The sequence below is a fragment of the Vanacampus margaritifer genome, chromosome 13 (assembly GCF_051991255.1).
Source record: "Vanacampus margaritifer isolate UIUO_Vmar chromosome 13, RoL_Vmar_1.0, whole genome shotgun sequence".
Taxonomy (NCBI): Eukaryota; Metazoa; Chordata; class Actinopteri; order Syngnathiformes; family Syngnathidae; genus Vanacampus; species Vanacampus margaritifer.
Window position 1 is genome coordinate 3,338,793 of NC_135444.1, and position 16,295 is coordinate 3,355,087.

The 16,295-nt window shown below is 39.0% G+C and overlaps 1 protein-coding gene across 3 annotated transcripts in view; it reads left to right on the forward strand.

Annotated features, from left to right (window-relative positions):
• The window catches only part of LOC144062198 (G-protein-signaling modulator 2-like), a 27,023-nt gene continuing 10,728 nt past the window's right edge, over positions 1-16,295 (forward strand). Inside the window, exons 1-6 of one of the 3 annotated variants that reach the window (XM_077583285.1) lie at positions 1-168; positions 11,586-11,807; positions 11,990-12,125; positions 14,498-14,637; positions 15,645-15,768; positions 15,949-16,064. In XM_077583285.1, coding sequence (XP_077439411.1) covers positions 11,587-11,807; positions 11,990-12,125; positions 14,498-14,637; positions 15,645-15,768; positions 15,949-16,064 — 737 coding nt within the window. In that variant the 5' untranslated portion in view covers positions 1-168; position 11,586. Of the gene's footprint in view, positions 169-10,430; positions 10,669-11,585; positions 11,808-11,989; positions 12,126-14,497; positions 14,638-15,644; positions 15,769-15,948; positions 16,065-16,295 lie in introns of those variants that run through there. The other 2 variants (XM_077583286.1, XM_077583284.1) reach the window with 2 other exon arrangements.

Here is a 16,295-nt window from a genome sequence, read left to right on the forward strand (position 1 = left end):
CCGAGTTTCTAAATTAGAAGCAGATTTCAGGAGAAGGGAGGAGTGGCTTGCTTTACAAACTTGTGCTTCCCGAGTCTTAGGAGTCGTCTTCCACCCAGATGGAACGATAAATCTAGCTGTAAACACCTGGAGAAATACGACTCTTGAGGACTACAACAAAAGAGAAAGGTAAGTGCGTTCATAACACAGACAACAATATGGTGTTTTTGCTAACTCGTGTTGAGTTCAATTTAAAGTTCTGCTCTCCGTTCCATCGCGTGGAAAATGACTGTGTGCGCATGGTGCCATTTAGGTCATTCTAAGTAACGTTTTAGTTGTTATCGCTGTCGCTTTGCCTTTTCTATGTTTTTGCTGTGATTTACAGTCAAACGCGGAACGCGGTGACATATTCATACTACAGTACTATGACTCAATATAGTTTCACGTCGGCGACGTCATCAGTATCGTGCTCAGTCAGACTGACAGCTTAGTCATTTTTCAATGTCCCATTCTTAAGCAAGAAGATCAATGGTATATGTCTGACATGAGAGATTTTCGGGTTTTAGTAAATTATACGGTGTTCACTTTTAATACCAGACTACAACGTCATTAAACTGGCTCATGAAAAGAAATACTGTACTGTAATTACAAATCTGATGAAATTATGCATCTCAGGTTTTCCTTTAAATCACGTTTCGTGTTTTTTCTTTAAGGATTAAAATGAAAAATCTCGATGAGAGCGCATCACTTTTTTGTTAGGCGTTGGCTGGGCCCATACATATTGAAATGCTTATGGTTAACTTAAGGATGCCAAATATAGTATTTTAATATATACATCTAATGTATTCCCTTATAGGGAAGCTCATTTTCACATTTTTTCCTCCTACCGGCAGTTTTGTTGTAGAGTTCTCTATTAAATTATCTACACCAGGGTCAACCTTTTTGAAGCTGAGATGTACTTTTTGGGAACTGATTAATGTTAAGTGCTATCAGTTTGATACTAGGGCTGGGTATCGATTCAGATTTCCAAAATCGATTGGATTCTATTCAGAAGGGCCCGATTCGATTTGATTCACGATTCACATTGATTTTCAATTCAGTTAAGGATTTCATGCAGTACCAATTTTACTTTTATTTGTAAGACATTCTCAGAAGTACCAATGTTGCAAATAGTATAATCTTCTTTCTCTTATTTGGAGCATTAGTAAAAATATTAATATTTACATTTATAATTGAATTCAATGCAGTTACATTAATCATGTACATTTTAGTGAACATGACCTGATCAAAACAAATAATAATTGAAATCAATTACAACTACAGCGCTAAGTAAATAAAGTAGCAAAAACACTCAAATCACGACATTCACATTTCTGTGACTGTTTTTATGCTAAGGTTCCAGTGGTTAATAAATAAATAAAAAACAAATTGACATAAGAGTCATAGTGCATAATTATGCATCCACATTTAGTGTTTTTATGTCCAATTTCTTACCTTACTTCTTTTGGGGGATTTTTGGGTTCAGTCTTTCGCTTTTTCTTTCATTTAAAGTACAGTTAAATTACTGCCACATGCATCCACTCTGTTTAATAATGTGGCGGTAACCAAACGCACCTGCCAACCACGATTAAAAAAGAAGAAGTCATGCATTACCGCCAGTGGCCTCCTTAATAGCCATAGGTATCTATGCTAAAGAAGGGGGCGCTAATGAATCAAAAGTATTTGACAACCATCAAATGGAAGTAGAAGAAGTAGTCCATAGTCTTGTGTAAGGCATAGTGTAGTATGACTTATTTACTATTTAGAGCAGCAAGTTGCACAGTAAACTATCAGGATTCTACTTTTGGCTCCAATGACGCAGAATTTTAGTTAAGGTAAGCCATTTAAAACTACTGCAAAAAGAAAAGCTTTTCCATAGTGCATCTGTCTAAACAGTGTGTGTTTGCATGTGTGTATTTTTCGAGGGAGACCCGCGATGCGATCCGCTTGCATTAAAACGCAGCCCATTTTTAAAGTTTTTAAAGGTATATAGCATTCAGCAACTGGGAGCATCTAATGCTTGAGCCGTTTACGTTCTTCGTAAGCACTGGGCTCCTTTTGGGACACTCTGAATAACAGAAGGGCACATTTGAACAACACTCACACGAGATTTTGAACAAGTACATGCTCCCCTCTGGCACATTAATTTACCGGAAAAAGCTGTATTAAAAGTATAGATAGATGGTTTTGTGAATCGATATTGGGCTATGAAAAGTAATATCGATTCAATATCAATATATATCAATATTTTAAACCCAGCCCTATTTGATACACATTTCTGATCAAAAGAAATGTGTTAAAAATGGCCTTTAACTCTTTGACTGCCAGACTTTTTTCAGAAAAGGGATGCCGTCAGTGCCAGCCGATTTAAGCATTTTGACTGATCTTTCAAGGTCCACAGAAAATTTTGTGTTTGGACTATGGAAACACTCATACTACCAAATGAAAGATTGGACTCTCATCTTTCATCTACCTTATTCCGTTTTTCAGTAATCAACAATAGAAAATGGTTAGCTTCACCCAAATGCTCTGTTTTGAAACAAAAAACGGAGAAATCAAGCTTTTTGTGAAACGATATTATTTCATGCACTCTAGTGAATTTGAGACATTTTTTTTCATGAATGATGCCACAAACACCTAAACAGTGCTTTACTTCTGTAAAACACTACCGCCAACAATGAAAAAGTGTTTTTTGATAGCAAAATACGTTTATTTACATTCAACAGTGTAACAATTTGACAAAACAATTTGGCAAACTATTTACAAATGTGTGCAACCGTGGTACTATTTACAATTGTGTGGATGTTTCAAATACAGTTTTTCTTTTTGTAACACTCCCCTGCGTGCAAGGCGACGCAGCAGGATTTGCACAACAGATTAGTTTCACTGCGATGGCCCCTTAGCGCGCAGACGCTACACTTTCTTGCTGGCTTTTTTTCCCGGAGAATAGCAAGTATATACTGCAGTGTGTGTTTGGCCATGTTGCCATCAAGTCTACTCTCAGGATCATGATACGGTGACGTTACGGTGGTGTTACATCTGGCTTCCTCATGTTCTTCAGTTCCTATACCGGGTGGTTGATCCATCTTATCCGCTCCATTCATGGTGGCATCGTAGTCCATAACCAGTGTCTTCTCCGTGATCAGACTGTACCCACTCCTCCGATGAATATGCATTGGACTCGGGGCACTCTTCGTCGTCCGATTGAACGTCCGCCTGAGCGTGCTCGGTTGTGGTCCGCGTTTTCCGGCGTTAGCATCGCTAGCTGGTGAGGCTTTATGACGTGATCATAGCCGCCGCGTCAACGCTTCCACCTTCGGCGTCAACCTCGGAGTCACCATCATCATCATCGTCGTCATCAATGTGCTCTTTAGCATTGGTCAATGCTTTTCGTCTTTGAAAAAAATGCTCAAGCGTGAGCTGCTTGCAACCGGTCGCCATTATGGCTTCCTCAGCCATTGTCCCCTCAACACTCTAGCTCCGCCTCACGTCTTCTACTGACGCCCACCCAATCTTGTCCAAAGAGAGTCATTGCTGCCATCTAGGGGCAAAAAATAGGCATTATACTAACTAGATCTGCTTGATACTTTCAGCACAGCTGGCCAAGGCTTTCCTCCACCCGTTTCCAAAAAAACTTGGTGAACGTCTTTGGCGCTCCTCCGTAGGTTTTTACTAAACGTCATTTAACGTTTTTGGCAGTAAAAGAGTTAATGATGCTATTTGTAGGGCATGACCTAAAAAAAAAAGCATGTTTTTGTTTTTGTTTTAAAGTTTTTATTTTTCTACATATTGATGTTCAAATCTCCCCAAAATACCCAGGAAATCAGTCAATCTTGCAGATTTTTCTCGCTGTTGTAAGTTAAACACATCCTAAAGTATTATATGTGGAATTCAAGCAGTTTGAACATTGCCCAACTATTGACAGGTATTGTTTTCCCATGCAGACAAAAGCTTTGCTTTTCAAAGTAAGGTTTGCAGACTAAGCTTTCAAATAATTCACAAAGTATCCAGCCAACAATGGGGAGTAAACCAACAAATAGCCAGCAGTCATTGGGTGATATCATAGCAGAACAATTTGCCAAGTTAACAGAATTATTTCCTATTGGTCCAGTCACTGAATAGGAACATATGAATAGTTGAAAGTATTTTTCATTGGGCTGTCATTAAGACAGCAATACGACTGCATGTTTTGTTACAATGTTGTTCACTAGGTTTGGTGTACACAACCAACCCAGACCTTAAGAGATCGACCCATTGAAATCAGAGGTGTCCATTTTTTTCATCCAAGGGCTGCACACAGAAAAATCGAAGGAAGGGCTGCTTTGAAAATTTTCAACCTTAATTTATTATAAACACTAAAATCAATCAATAAAACAGTTATATGTTGTTTATATATTACAATTAATATGAAATTCTGCTATGGTGCAGTTTTCCTTTAGAGATGATAAGGCAAATAGTTGAAGATTTTTCAAGATTTTGGGTTGGGTGGTGGTCCTGTATCACACAAGAGTAGATCTATCTGAATTCCATCCCTCATCCAGAACCTAACAGGAGCAATGTGTTGCAAGATAACAACTTTAAAGCAGTTTCTTGAGGATCTGTGATGTGTTCACTTTCAAACCAGACCTTAGGACAGAAAGTGGAGAAAATTATTATATTTATTTACCACAGTTTTATGAAGCATATTTTTACTGTTTTATTTGTTAATAGGTTATTTGCATCTTTGCATGTAGAAAAACTCTCCAGTACTACATTATATAAATTAGTAGTGGTAGTCCCCATCACTCCTACACATTATCCCACCCATGCTGTCACAACACCCCCACTTCTCACACATACCTCCTCCACAGTTTTTTTTTCTTTTTTCTTTTGTAACTATCATGTCAAATAATAGATAATAAATGTGTCTGTACAGGTCTGTAGTCTCCCAGAGCAAAAAAAAAAAAGTAGTCGTGGGGAGCGCTGCAACACGGTCATCTATCAATACCGAGACAGAATGGTGAGCAAGGAAGTTCAAGTTGGCATGAAGTACACAGGGTTGGGGAATGCCAGTTGAGTAGAAACACTTGTGGCTAAAGCCAATCTGTGGCAGGGTTTTTACTTTCTGGACCTGGATTCCCCAACCCTGGTTATATGTGGTAAATGTATTTACTTTTTTACAGCCGCTGAACTTTGAACTTTGCCTTGGTAACAATAGCCTAGCCATAGGAATAGCATTAGCCAAAGTATTACTATGTACTAAGAGTCGTTCAGCTGGAGTCCGAGGACAAAAGTGTAGAGCGGTGCGATTGAAGCGGTTGTGTCCTGTACAAACTCTCGCGTTGCAACGCCAGCGAGTAGCGAGGTGGAACGCTCACCCCGCATTTAATTGAGACAGACGCTTGGTGGCCGCAGTTTGCCTCACCACAACATCCTGTTTCAATCGTTGCGTTTCTGTTTTAATTGCCTATCAGCCGAAAGCGGAAATTTTATTTTATTTTTTGCCGTTTTCGGTGCATACAACAGTTATGAGTGCACTGTATGGAAAAAAAGCTTAATGCGCATGAAATCCACAATACTGAGGCAATTGTTTTGATATTTTTAGAGGTTGAAGTTGACATGAGTAGAGATGTACCTGTGAATTTTGGGTGACGAGTCATATCATTTTGGTGTCATTAAGCGATGCTTAGCTTTTGTACATTTATAGTTGTGCTCATAAATTTACACACCCCAAGGGGATGTAAACTTTCAAGCGCAACTGCACATACTGTAGCGCTAGTTGCTATTATTGGGTGTGGCAGTTGTGAGGAATCCAAAATGTTAGCAACACTGTATACAGCTGTACTGTGTACAGCTTTCTGGGATTACTGTAGTGTATGGCATTTCATTGCATTGTCATCTCCATCACACAAGATGCATCTACATTCATCACGTTACCAGGAATTTGATCTTGTCAGTAGATTGCTTTTTTTGAACAGCACAATTTGATGACCAATACATAGAGAAATAATTACTGCGATGAATATTTTTTAAGTCTTGATCTTGTCCCTAACCCCACAATTAGTGGAGTATAGATTGTGAAATACTGTATGACACTTCATTGACAGATAAATTATGGTTCACAAGCCAAAATTTAAATGCCGTGGTACATCTGAAACAATTGTGAGAGAATAAGCATCTGACTACAGGGGGCTATTACTATGACGAGAGTACTGGTATGTTTTACATAATCTGAAGCCTATTTTTGCGCTAAGGTATTGTGCACAAGTAGAGACAAGCCACCGAACCCATGACAAAGTTTCCTTTGGTGAATTCCATACTCTGATTACAGTCCCAGACTAACCTGTGGGGCAAGCTGACACTCAAGAATAGATAGACACTTGTGGTGATGTAATTGGCAGATGTGTTTTTAGGTAGGCGCAATACACTGGTTCAATCACCATGTGGCTCTCAATCAAACAAAAGTTTGTCTAATATTCATGTCATCATTATGGTATGCGTTTTGTTTGTTTTAATCTTGGAGCATGTTTGTTCTTAGGCTTCGGCCTGTCATGCACAGAGCAAACCTGACTGATCTGTCGTGCAGTATGTAAGGTTCTGCAACAGGGTTTACTGAGTGGCAAACCATCAGATGCTAGTTTTGCTGCAATTCAAAGTATGAATCGCAGATGAACAGCATCGCAACATTACATATTCAACTGCCAATGAAAAATACCATGCATCACATGGACCTTTCACAACAAAAACATTTCCAGGTATGAAGTGAAATCCAGCCAGCTGACGCCAACCCACCAATACATTTATTACAGTATATAGTACTGAATATATTGTCCATCCAGCCATCCATTTTCTCTCCAGCTTATTCTCATTAGGGTCGTAGGTGTGCTAGAACCTGTCACAGCTGACTTCGGGCCAGAGGCAGTATTAAAATACTCAACTGCTGTATATACAGTAACAGTATAATTTCATATGTACTGTACCTTTGGCTATATGTAGTATTATTCTGGTGTCACAGATCAAATGCATTTAATATGATGTTTTGTTTTGCTTCTTTTCCTTTCGGTTTTTCCCTTCAGTTTTCTACATTTATATTGCTTAGAGATTTCTATTTATATTTTTTATACAGTGGACCCCCACTATTCTGGAGTATGTGGGGGTCCACTGTCATATAATGCACTATAAAGGCCTCTAGTACTAAAACGTCACATGACCAAAATCTGGAAAACAGGTTAGCAGGCTTCCTGTGTAGGGGTGCACCAATCACAATTATGTGGCCGATCCCCGATCTCCAATCTTTTAAAAAGTCTGACCTGACGATCTCGATTTTTGACGATCCCGATTTTTTCCATAATAAACAGCTGCCTTCAGTGTTTAATCTTTTTATATTAAAGAACATTGAACAATATCTGTGAAATAATACCGTTCATTTTAACTACATTAAGTATTTCTCTCAAATAAAAATAAAAGCCCATTAGTCATCTCAGCAGAAGAGGATACTTTTTCAGACCTCTGAGGAGAGAGATGAGATCGGTGGAAAAGATCAGTTTATTTTTAAAAAAATTGGACGATCACGATCCCCCAAAATTCGGGAAATTGGGGCCGATAAATTGCCCAGCCGATCGATCGGTGCACCCCTATTCCTATTTATACCGTGATGACCATGACGACAACAGATTTATGGTCTAACACAATAGTTAATTGCTGAAGTTGCTAATATTTTGTTTTCTTATGGCTGGTGTATTTGGACAATAGTTATATATTTAGGGCTGGAAAACGAAGTTGACCAACTCCCTTTTGTCAACCACAAAAATTGGTCATTGTGATGGGGATGCGATTCCCCAAGTAAACAATTGAATAATTGATAGGATAATAACTTCCAAAAAGATTGGTTTGTACCCAAAGATTACTTAACAGATAATCAGCTAGTACCCCCTCTTTAAGTGTCACCTTATCGTGGTGGAGAGTTTCTTGTGTCCCAATGATCCTAGGAGCTAAATTGTCTGGGGCTTTATACATCTGGGAGGGTCACCCTTGGAAAATAGGTCCTGGTTAAGGAAGCAGTAAATGCACAGCGCAGAACACCCATGATGATTGCAACAAATAGACAATAAATGGTCAATAGCTTCCCTGAGGTGGGTCACCGCCCAACCCTGCAGCCAGGCTTGGAGGTGGGGCTTGTTGACGAGCGCCTGTTGGTTGATCTTTGTATTTTGTGGATGATATGGTTCGGTTGGCTTTGTCAAGCTGCGATCTTTGACTCTCTCTGAAGCGGTTGGGATGAGAATCGGCACCTTCAAATCAGACCTCAGTTGGAAAAGAGCTTGTCAGGTGGATTAGTGCAGCATCTGCAGTGATGCAGACACTCTATTCACCCGTATATCTACGCTCCTGCCCTTACCTTTGGTCACAAGTTGTGGGTTGTGACCGAAAGAACAAAATCTCAGATCCAAGCGGTGAAATAGGTTCCTCAGCAGGATTTCCGGGCTCTCCCTTAGAGATGGGAAGCAGCAATACTCAGTCAGGAGGGCCTCAGAGTAGAGCCGCTGCTCCTCTGCAGTGAGAGGAGCCAGATGAGATGGCTTGGACATCTAGTAAGGATGCCACCTGGACTCCTCCCTACTAAAGAAGTGTTATAGGCACGTCCAACCGGGAGGAGACCACGGGGACTACCCAATACACGTTGCAGATACTTTGCCTCTCGGCTGGCCTGGGAGCGCCTTGTGATCCCCGTGTAAGAGCTTGTGAAGTCTGTTCCCTGCCAAAAGTTGCTGTCCCGACTCCCTACAACCCAACCCTGGATGAATGGAAAAAGATGGATTCATGGATGAATGTAAGTAAGATTCTTACGAAAAGAGGTTGACTGAACCAGTCTGTGTCATTTGAGACACATACAAATAGCACAAAAAAAAAAGCTTAGGTACTGCATTAAAAAGAAAAAAATACAATGAAATCTGCAAATGCTAGTTTGTCAATATGGGTGGGATTCTTTGCATCGCAAAAAAACCTTTTTGGATTTGATTAATTGAAAATTTTATTAATTATTTTTTTTAAACATGCAAGATGAAAAAGGTGGAATGTACAGTAAAAGTGTTGCACCTGCCGGACAGTCAAACTTATTTGATTTATTGTCATAGGTCAGTGTCATGTTGTCATAGTATGCATTTCTCTTGTCAGTGAATGGATTCTATCAAGTGGCCCTGTGGAGTGGCAGTTACTCCAGGGTGTACTCCACCTCTCGCATTAAGCTGGAATAGGATCCAGCTTTACCCTTTCCCTGAACAGGATAAGCAGTCAAAAATGAATGAAGGAATGTGTTTAGCAGTAAACACCTCTTCAACGCTCGGCAGATTCTCTTAGTATGCTTATGCAGATTTTAGTGTTGTTCCGATACCGTTTTTTGGCCCCCGATACCGATACCCAGCTTTGCAGTATCGGTCGATGCCGATACCATACCGATACCTAAGTTGTTGTTTTTTCTCAACATGGAAAAGCTGTCCTGCCATTGGTTCAGAGCATTCAAGGGCCAATATGATATCTTAGCTCGGCATGCAGTGAACATGTCACACATCAGTGAATGTCATGCATGAGCAAGACACAAGATGCTGCATCCAAAGTCCTGTATTATTGTCAGAATTCATGGTATCGGCATGTTACTTGTTAGTACTCACCGATACCACTGTTTTAATGCAGTATCGGGGCCTCTGCCGATACCAGTATCGGTATTGAAACAACACTAGCAGATTTAAATAAATTGTGATGATTATTGATTCATTATAAATACAATGCACTTTAGGTCTTTATTGGCACAGCTTTTTTTTATAACCTTGTTCTTCCATAGGGACACCTGCCTTTACAGAAGTTTTTTGTGCCGTCTGACTCTTTCATTTTGTGACACCCCCCACCCCCAATTGGCAAAATTGGCCCAGGTTTTTACTAAGAAAAGCTTATTGTATTTGGTTGAAGGGGCTTGTGTGACAAGAGATTATATGTGGTGTACATTTATTTCTGCCTCATAGTAACTCATCCCTATCATTCAGGTTTGTCTTATTGTGTGGTTATATTTGAAGGGTCTTTAGAACCATTTTTAACCCTATCCCCAGGATGTCTGCTGTTAAATGATTATTTCATGGGGTGTTGAGCAAATAGCCTTAGGGTTGACTGGAGCCACTTAAAGTAGCTATAATTACCACTGAGATCTGACTTAATTAGAAGTGACACAAACCATCGTTTGGCTTAGATTTGCTGGTTAGTGGTTACTAAGTGATTGAGAGCATCAACTTATTAACGGCATAGTTGCTGATAACTCCCTATTTATAAATTCTGCTTAACAACAACACAGTTTGAACTTGCTTTCTACATAGCCCAGCTCTGTCCCTGGCAAGGACTGTTAAGGCCAATGTGATCGCTGAGCGGATTAAGTTCTTTTGTTTTGCTGTTACCGCAGGTTAGCGGAGCTCCATTTAGGATGGCGGTAGCTGATTTAGGGTAGTTGTATCTTTGTTCTCTGTATGACATTGGGACGCTGTGACTGCGTTATGTGTATGCACATGAAGGAAGTGAAGGCAAAAGGTGCTGTTTTGAAAGAGCTGGATTTGCTTCTTAGACTGACAAGCTTGAAATGTTCGTCGTGTCAGACTGCCTTAAGTGCATTAAAATGGGAAGAAGCAACAGGTATGTGAGTCTGGCTATAACGTCATCACTTGACTTAGCAGTGTTTTGATCTGGTGTTTGAACATTTGCACCAGCACAATCATGATCAGTGTTTCTAAATGGAGCTAAATCGGACCTTTAGGTTTGCATATGCTGTTTTCATAGGAGGGAAATGCCCAATAGATGTAAGATGATGTAAGATAAAGATGAAGACTTGAAATGAGGAAGTGTTTTCTTGCTAGCATGAATTGTTGCCTGGTGGAAGCAGCCTGCATTGTTAATTCACAGGAGCTGTTGGAGATAATTTCCACTCACATGGTTGCGTTTGGTGACGCAATGTTCAACATTGCTTTTGTTGAAATGAAATGCTGTCATGCTGTGTCATCAAACATGGACTAATATAATGGAATTTCCCCTAATTATAAAAGACAATAGTCTTCTTCTACAAAGCTAAGACAAGGCACACGTTTCCTTTAGCAAGTTTCTCAGAACTGTGTAAAATGTTTAACGGTGTTCTGTCAGATCAGCACACCTCGTTAGATCGGCATACGCAATGTGTATGTATGAGACGTATGTAATCTCTATCTGTTGCCTCATCCTAAACTCAACCTAACACTTAACCCGTTCCTACTGCGCATTCACAGATGTGCAAGGTATGCTACTCTGACGGGTATGCTGTTTTGTCGAGACACCGGGTCTATGGTATTTTGACTTCTTTTTTGGGGGAAGGCACGGAGAGCACTGTAGTTTTTCTATTCATTTTCAAATAACTTAATAAAATTAATTTATCAATAGATTGATTATTGACTTTGTGTATGACTAAAATAACAAACATATTTTGGATTACGGTACGTGGAGGTTGACGTAAACTGTCGTTCTTTCAAAGAAAATGATCACTAAACATTCTTCTATCTTATCATGTGTCCTGCTTCCCGCAGCATGGAGTCGTCATGTCTGGACCTGGCCCTGGAAGGTGAAAGGCTCTGTAAGGCTGGTAATTATCGCGCTGGTGTGTCCTTCTTTGAGTCTGCCATCCAGGTTGGAACCGAGGACCTCCAAATCCTCAGCGCCATCTATAGCCAGCTTGGCAATGCTTACTTTCACTTGCAAGAGTATAACAAAGCCTTGGAATACCATCGGCATGATCTCACACTTACAAGGTAGGAAGTTACAGTATACAACATTAACAGGTCAATGTCATGATGTTCAATTTTCATAATACAATAAATCGAATTTTGTGGGAAAACAGTTCATCTAAAGCTATTCTAAACATGGTTTTAAATCGCAATATGACAGACAGAGTTCCATATTATTGATTACTTTGTTGTTGCTTATCTTTTAGGACGATTGGCGATGAAATTGGTGAGGCCAAAGCCAGTGGCAACCTTGGGAATACATTAAAGCTTCTGGGACGCTATAATGAAGCCGTGGTTTGTTGCCAAAGACATTTAGACATCACCAGAGCTATGTGTGATAAGGTGGGTACTAATAATTCTTAGTATATGAGCATGCCTTGAGAATGGACTAGGGCAGACGATAAATCGAAATGTTATCGTGATTTAGATTTTTGGCTTATTGATCTTTAAAATGTAATGATCAAAGAAAAATGATTAATGTACAGACTGGCGTTTACAAGTTCCCGACGTTGTGAAAGTACCCTGTCGAAGTGAATCAATGTGTTTCTGCCGTTTCTAAGTGTCTTTTAAGCTGTTTAATGACACCCTAGTTAACTGTGAAACTAAACACACGACAAGAAGAATCACAACCACTGTATATTTAAATACAAAACACTCTTCTTCTTTTTTTAAAAGATCGCTAGCCTAGCACTAATGCTAAAGTAAATGGTGGATCCCATTCAAATGCTAACGGTAAATTAGCATTGACTTAGGGAGTTATGTTCCTTCAAATAACGAATATTCACACACAAAGGCTGTGAAAACACCCACCCACAGGTAAAATAACACTACGCAAAGGCACAAATTATTCCCAATCTGTGAAAAATGCGTTATTTTAATAGAATTCAATCACAACTTCCTTCTGTTCTCATTATGTATACACAGTGGATTGACCGCACTACACTCCCCATAAGAGGCCACAATGCGCAGGAACACCCAGTATTTTCTTTTCAATTGCTATTTTAGGATATTCTCATTTAAATTTATTACAAATGTATTTCTCGATGTCCTTTTAAGTCATATTAAAATTCAAGTGCAAATATACAAGTTTTTTGTCATACCAACACACATTTCTGCATGACATAGCATAAAATACAATTCCTGAGGTCCCAAATTAGTCCACTATGTCCCTAGACTTGTAAAAATAACATAAAATAAAATACCGGTAAATATGATAAAGAGACAAGCGAATGCTTAAATAAAATGAAGAATGAAAATGCAAGCGGCTTGGATTTCACATGATAGTTACAAGGGTATTTTATACTTGACAAAAAGAATAGTGTTCAAGAATAAAATGTTCAACGTCAAGGGATGAATGGGCGTAAAGCTAAGATCATAGTTTTGAGTAGTTGAATTTTTATAGTTAAAAAAAAAAAAATCACTGAATAATTGTTTTCTTAATCATGGTTTCAATCTCAGTCAAAATAACCGAGATTATTATTTTTTCCATAACCGTCCAGCCCTAGTATAGACATAACAGCATGTTTTCTGTACAAATTAATAACAAAAAAGTGCTTATACTGTAATATTAAAGTCTGATTTTAAATCTGCAGACTTACTGTAATTATAATTGCATGTTGGTGTAATTTGTCTTGGTAGAAGTGCTGCCAATGTTATCCACAAATGAGGAAATTTTATATTTTCTTAAAAATAAAAATGTATGTTTCCTCTAAAACACTCACACAAACCTGTGAATAAGTTTAGACTTTAGCAAAAACTCTTAACACAACTTGGCAAATCAGTGAAAGAGTGTCAGTTTAACTTTATTTGATTTATCCATCCCTGAAATTTGCAGCAAGCAACTTTTCCCTCCTGAGCCATTTCAAATCACAAAAAAATGTGGAAAAGGAAGTCTGTATGACACGTCACATGTCTTTTTCAACATGAATTGTGCCAACAGAATAGTAGAAGTGAATTTATCCCTAGACTTGTCTAGATGCATTTTTAGTGATGTTTGAGCCCAAACCACATGCTGTCTATTCAGAAAAACTTGAAATCTTTCCACATCTGACTATAATACACTTGAGTGTTGATCCATCCCAGATGCTTCCACGCCTACAGAATGCTACAGCACTTTCTGGACAAACTGAGCATGAGGCTTCATTTTGGGATTTATAAACAATATGTTAGTTTGCATTTCATATGATTGTACTTAAGCCACTCTTCTATCCACCAAAACAAATAAATTAATCAGCCATATTTGTTAGCAAATTATGCCTATTTGTGCCATCACTATGACATTACTCTTAATGTACAGTATTTGGTCTTGACCGGCTGCTGCTTATGCACAAATTAAAAGCTACAACACCTATTAAACACCCTAGCAGTCCTTAAATCCATATGTCGCAGGTCTGACTGGTAAGTATTTTACAAATGACAATTAATTGATCAGACCAAATTAAAAATGATGTTGATGATAATGATGGTGACCATAAATACAATTGAAATGCTATCTGTTGTGAGCAGTTTGTGAAGTTTCTATTTGGGATTGTAAAGATGAATCAGTGATGCCACAGGACACGGGGTGTATTGTATTCTATAACTGTGTTATATCAAGCACCAGACTCAAATAGTGCATGCAAGCAGGTCTACTGTCAGTGTATTTTAAGTATATTATTACAACACTGCTGGTCACTGCGGCATCCATCATTGGAAATCTGCTGTGCACACTGTAGGTTGGGCAGGCCCGAGCGCTGTATAATTTTGGGAACGTTTACCACGCCAAGGGCAAAAGCATCTGTTGGTCGGGGACAGAGCCTGGAGAGTTTCCAGAGGAAGCAAGGATAGCCCTGAGGAAAGCTTCACAGTTCTATGAGTGAGTTCGTTCCACAGTCTCTCTTAACTTTGAATCATTCTTTTTTTTATTTTATTTTTTTTATAAATAGAACCATCAAGCAGTGCCGCAACCATACATACCCATGTAGTGTAAAAGTGAACGGCCACTCCTGTATGAACGTAATGCAAATGCAGACTTCTCTTTCTGTTACCATTTTGTTATTTGTTAAAAATTGAAAAGTGCCAAGTGGCAGTTTTAAACTTGTAACCCAGTGGTCCCTAACCATTTTTTTTCGCCATGGACCAGTTCATGAAGGTCCATAACTTTCATAGACTGGCAACTACGCTCGGGTCGCGGGTGAGGGGGATCAGGTGGGGTGGCTGGCCGATTAACAAAATGCTACAACAGCACCAACAACACAAAAAGGGTAACAAGAAGAAAACGGTCATGAATGATACGAGCAACACCAAAAACTGGGGTATTTTGTAGATATACTGTAACAATAAACATCAAGCCACATTTTTATGTAACTGTATTAATAGTGTCCTCCTGAAATATGCCAACATAACAAGGAACTGCAGAACAAATATAAATTCCATGAATAACTCACCATAACGCTAAACCAAGAGCCGCTCGCTACATATTGTGGAGAGAATCACCGGTCGCCTTAACTCCATATTTTAAGTAGGTCTCCTGCTATTGTCTGTGAATGCACATTCCGCTTTCTTTTTGGTCATAGGCTCTTGTGTTGCCTCATCACTGGGCCTTATCCCCGTTGCAAAGAACATTTCCAAATACGTCTGCTTATTTTTTACTCATTTTGCTGGCTTGTTGTAGATTTAGTATCAGAGCTACGTGACTGAGATAATTAGCATCTTGACATGAGTCAGACAGTTGTTATCAAGAGAATCTAGTCACTTTTCAAAGCGAATTTTTGATAAGAACTTACTTTGTAATGTAACGCAACAAAATTGTCTCATTTTTCATTTGAGCATTTCAAAAATAACCGGTAATCTTTTAGTACCTAATCTTAGCTGTGATTTCAGGGCAAACCTGTGTTTGGTGAAGGAGTTGGGGGATCATGCAGCCCAGGGTCGTACCTATGGGAATCTTGGTAATACCTATTATCTGCTGGGGGACTTTGAAACTGCTGTAGCAGCACATGAAAAGGTGGGCTTAACGCAGGTGAAAATCAAAATTGCACATCCATCACCTCAAATTACAGTATGCTGCCTTTGCCCATTTAGGGATCATGGTACCTGTGCTTGTCTTAACTACTTCAGAATGTCAACAGTTCAAACTAGTTTTGATTAAACTAATATTAATCCTTCTATTGGTTATGTTTGACAGCGCCTTCTTATTGCCAAAGAATTTGGGGACAAGTCTGCTGAGAGGAGGGCGCACTGTAACCTTGGCAATGCACATATATTCCTTAGTCAATTTGAAGTGGCAGCTGGTCATTATAAGTAAGTTTAACCTTGATTTATTTATTTATTTTTATCTGGTCCTAACAACAAAAACGGGATGCTAGTTGTCCTATGTTATGCTTTTTACATGATGTACTGTTTCTATATCTTAAATCGTGAAGAGCAGACCTATTTACCTATTTCATTCATAAGTTATATTGCTTGAGCCTCACAAATAAGCTTTTCGGGCAGCACTCACTAAAATTGTATTTTGTATATTTTGATACTTGT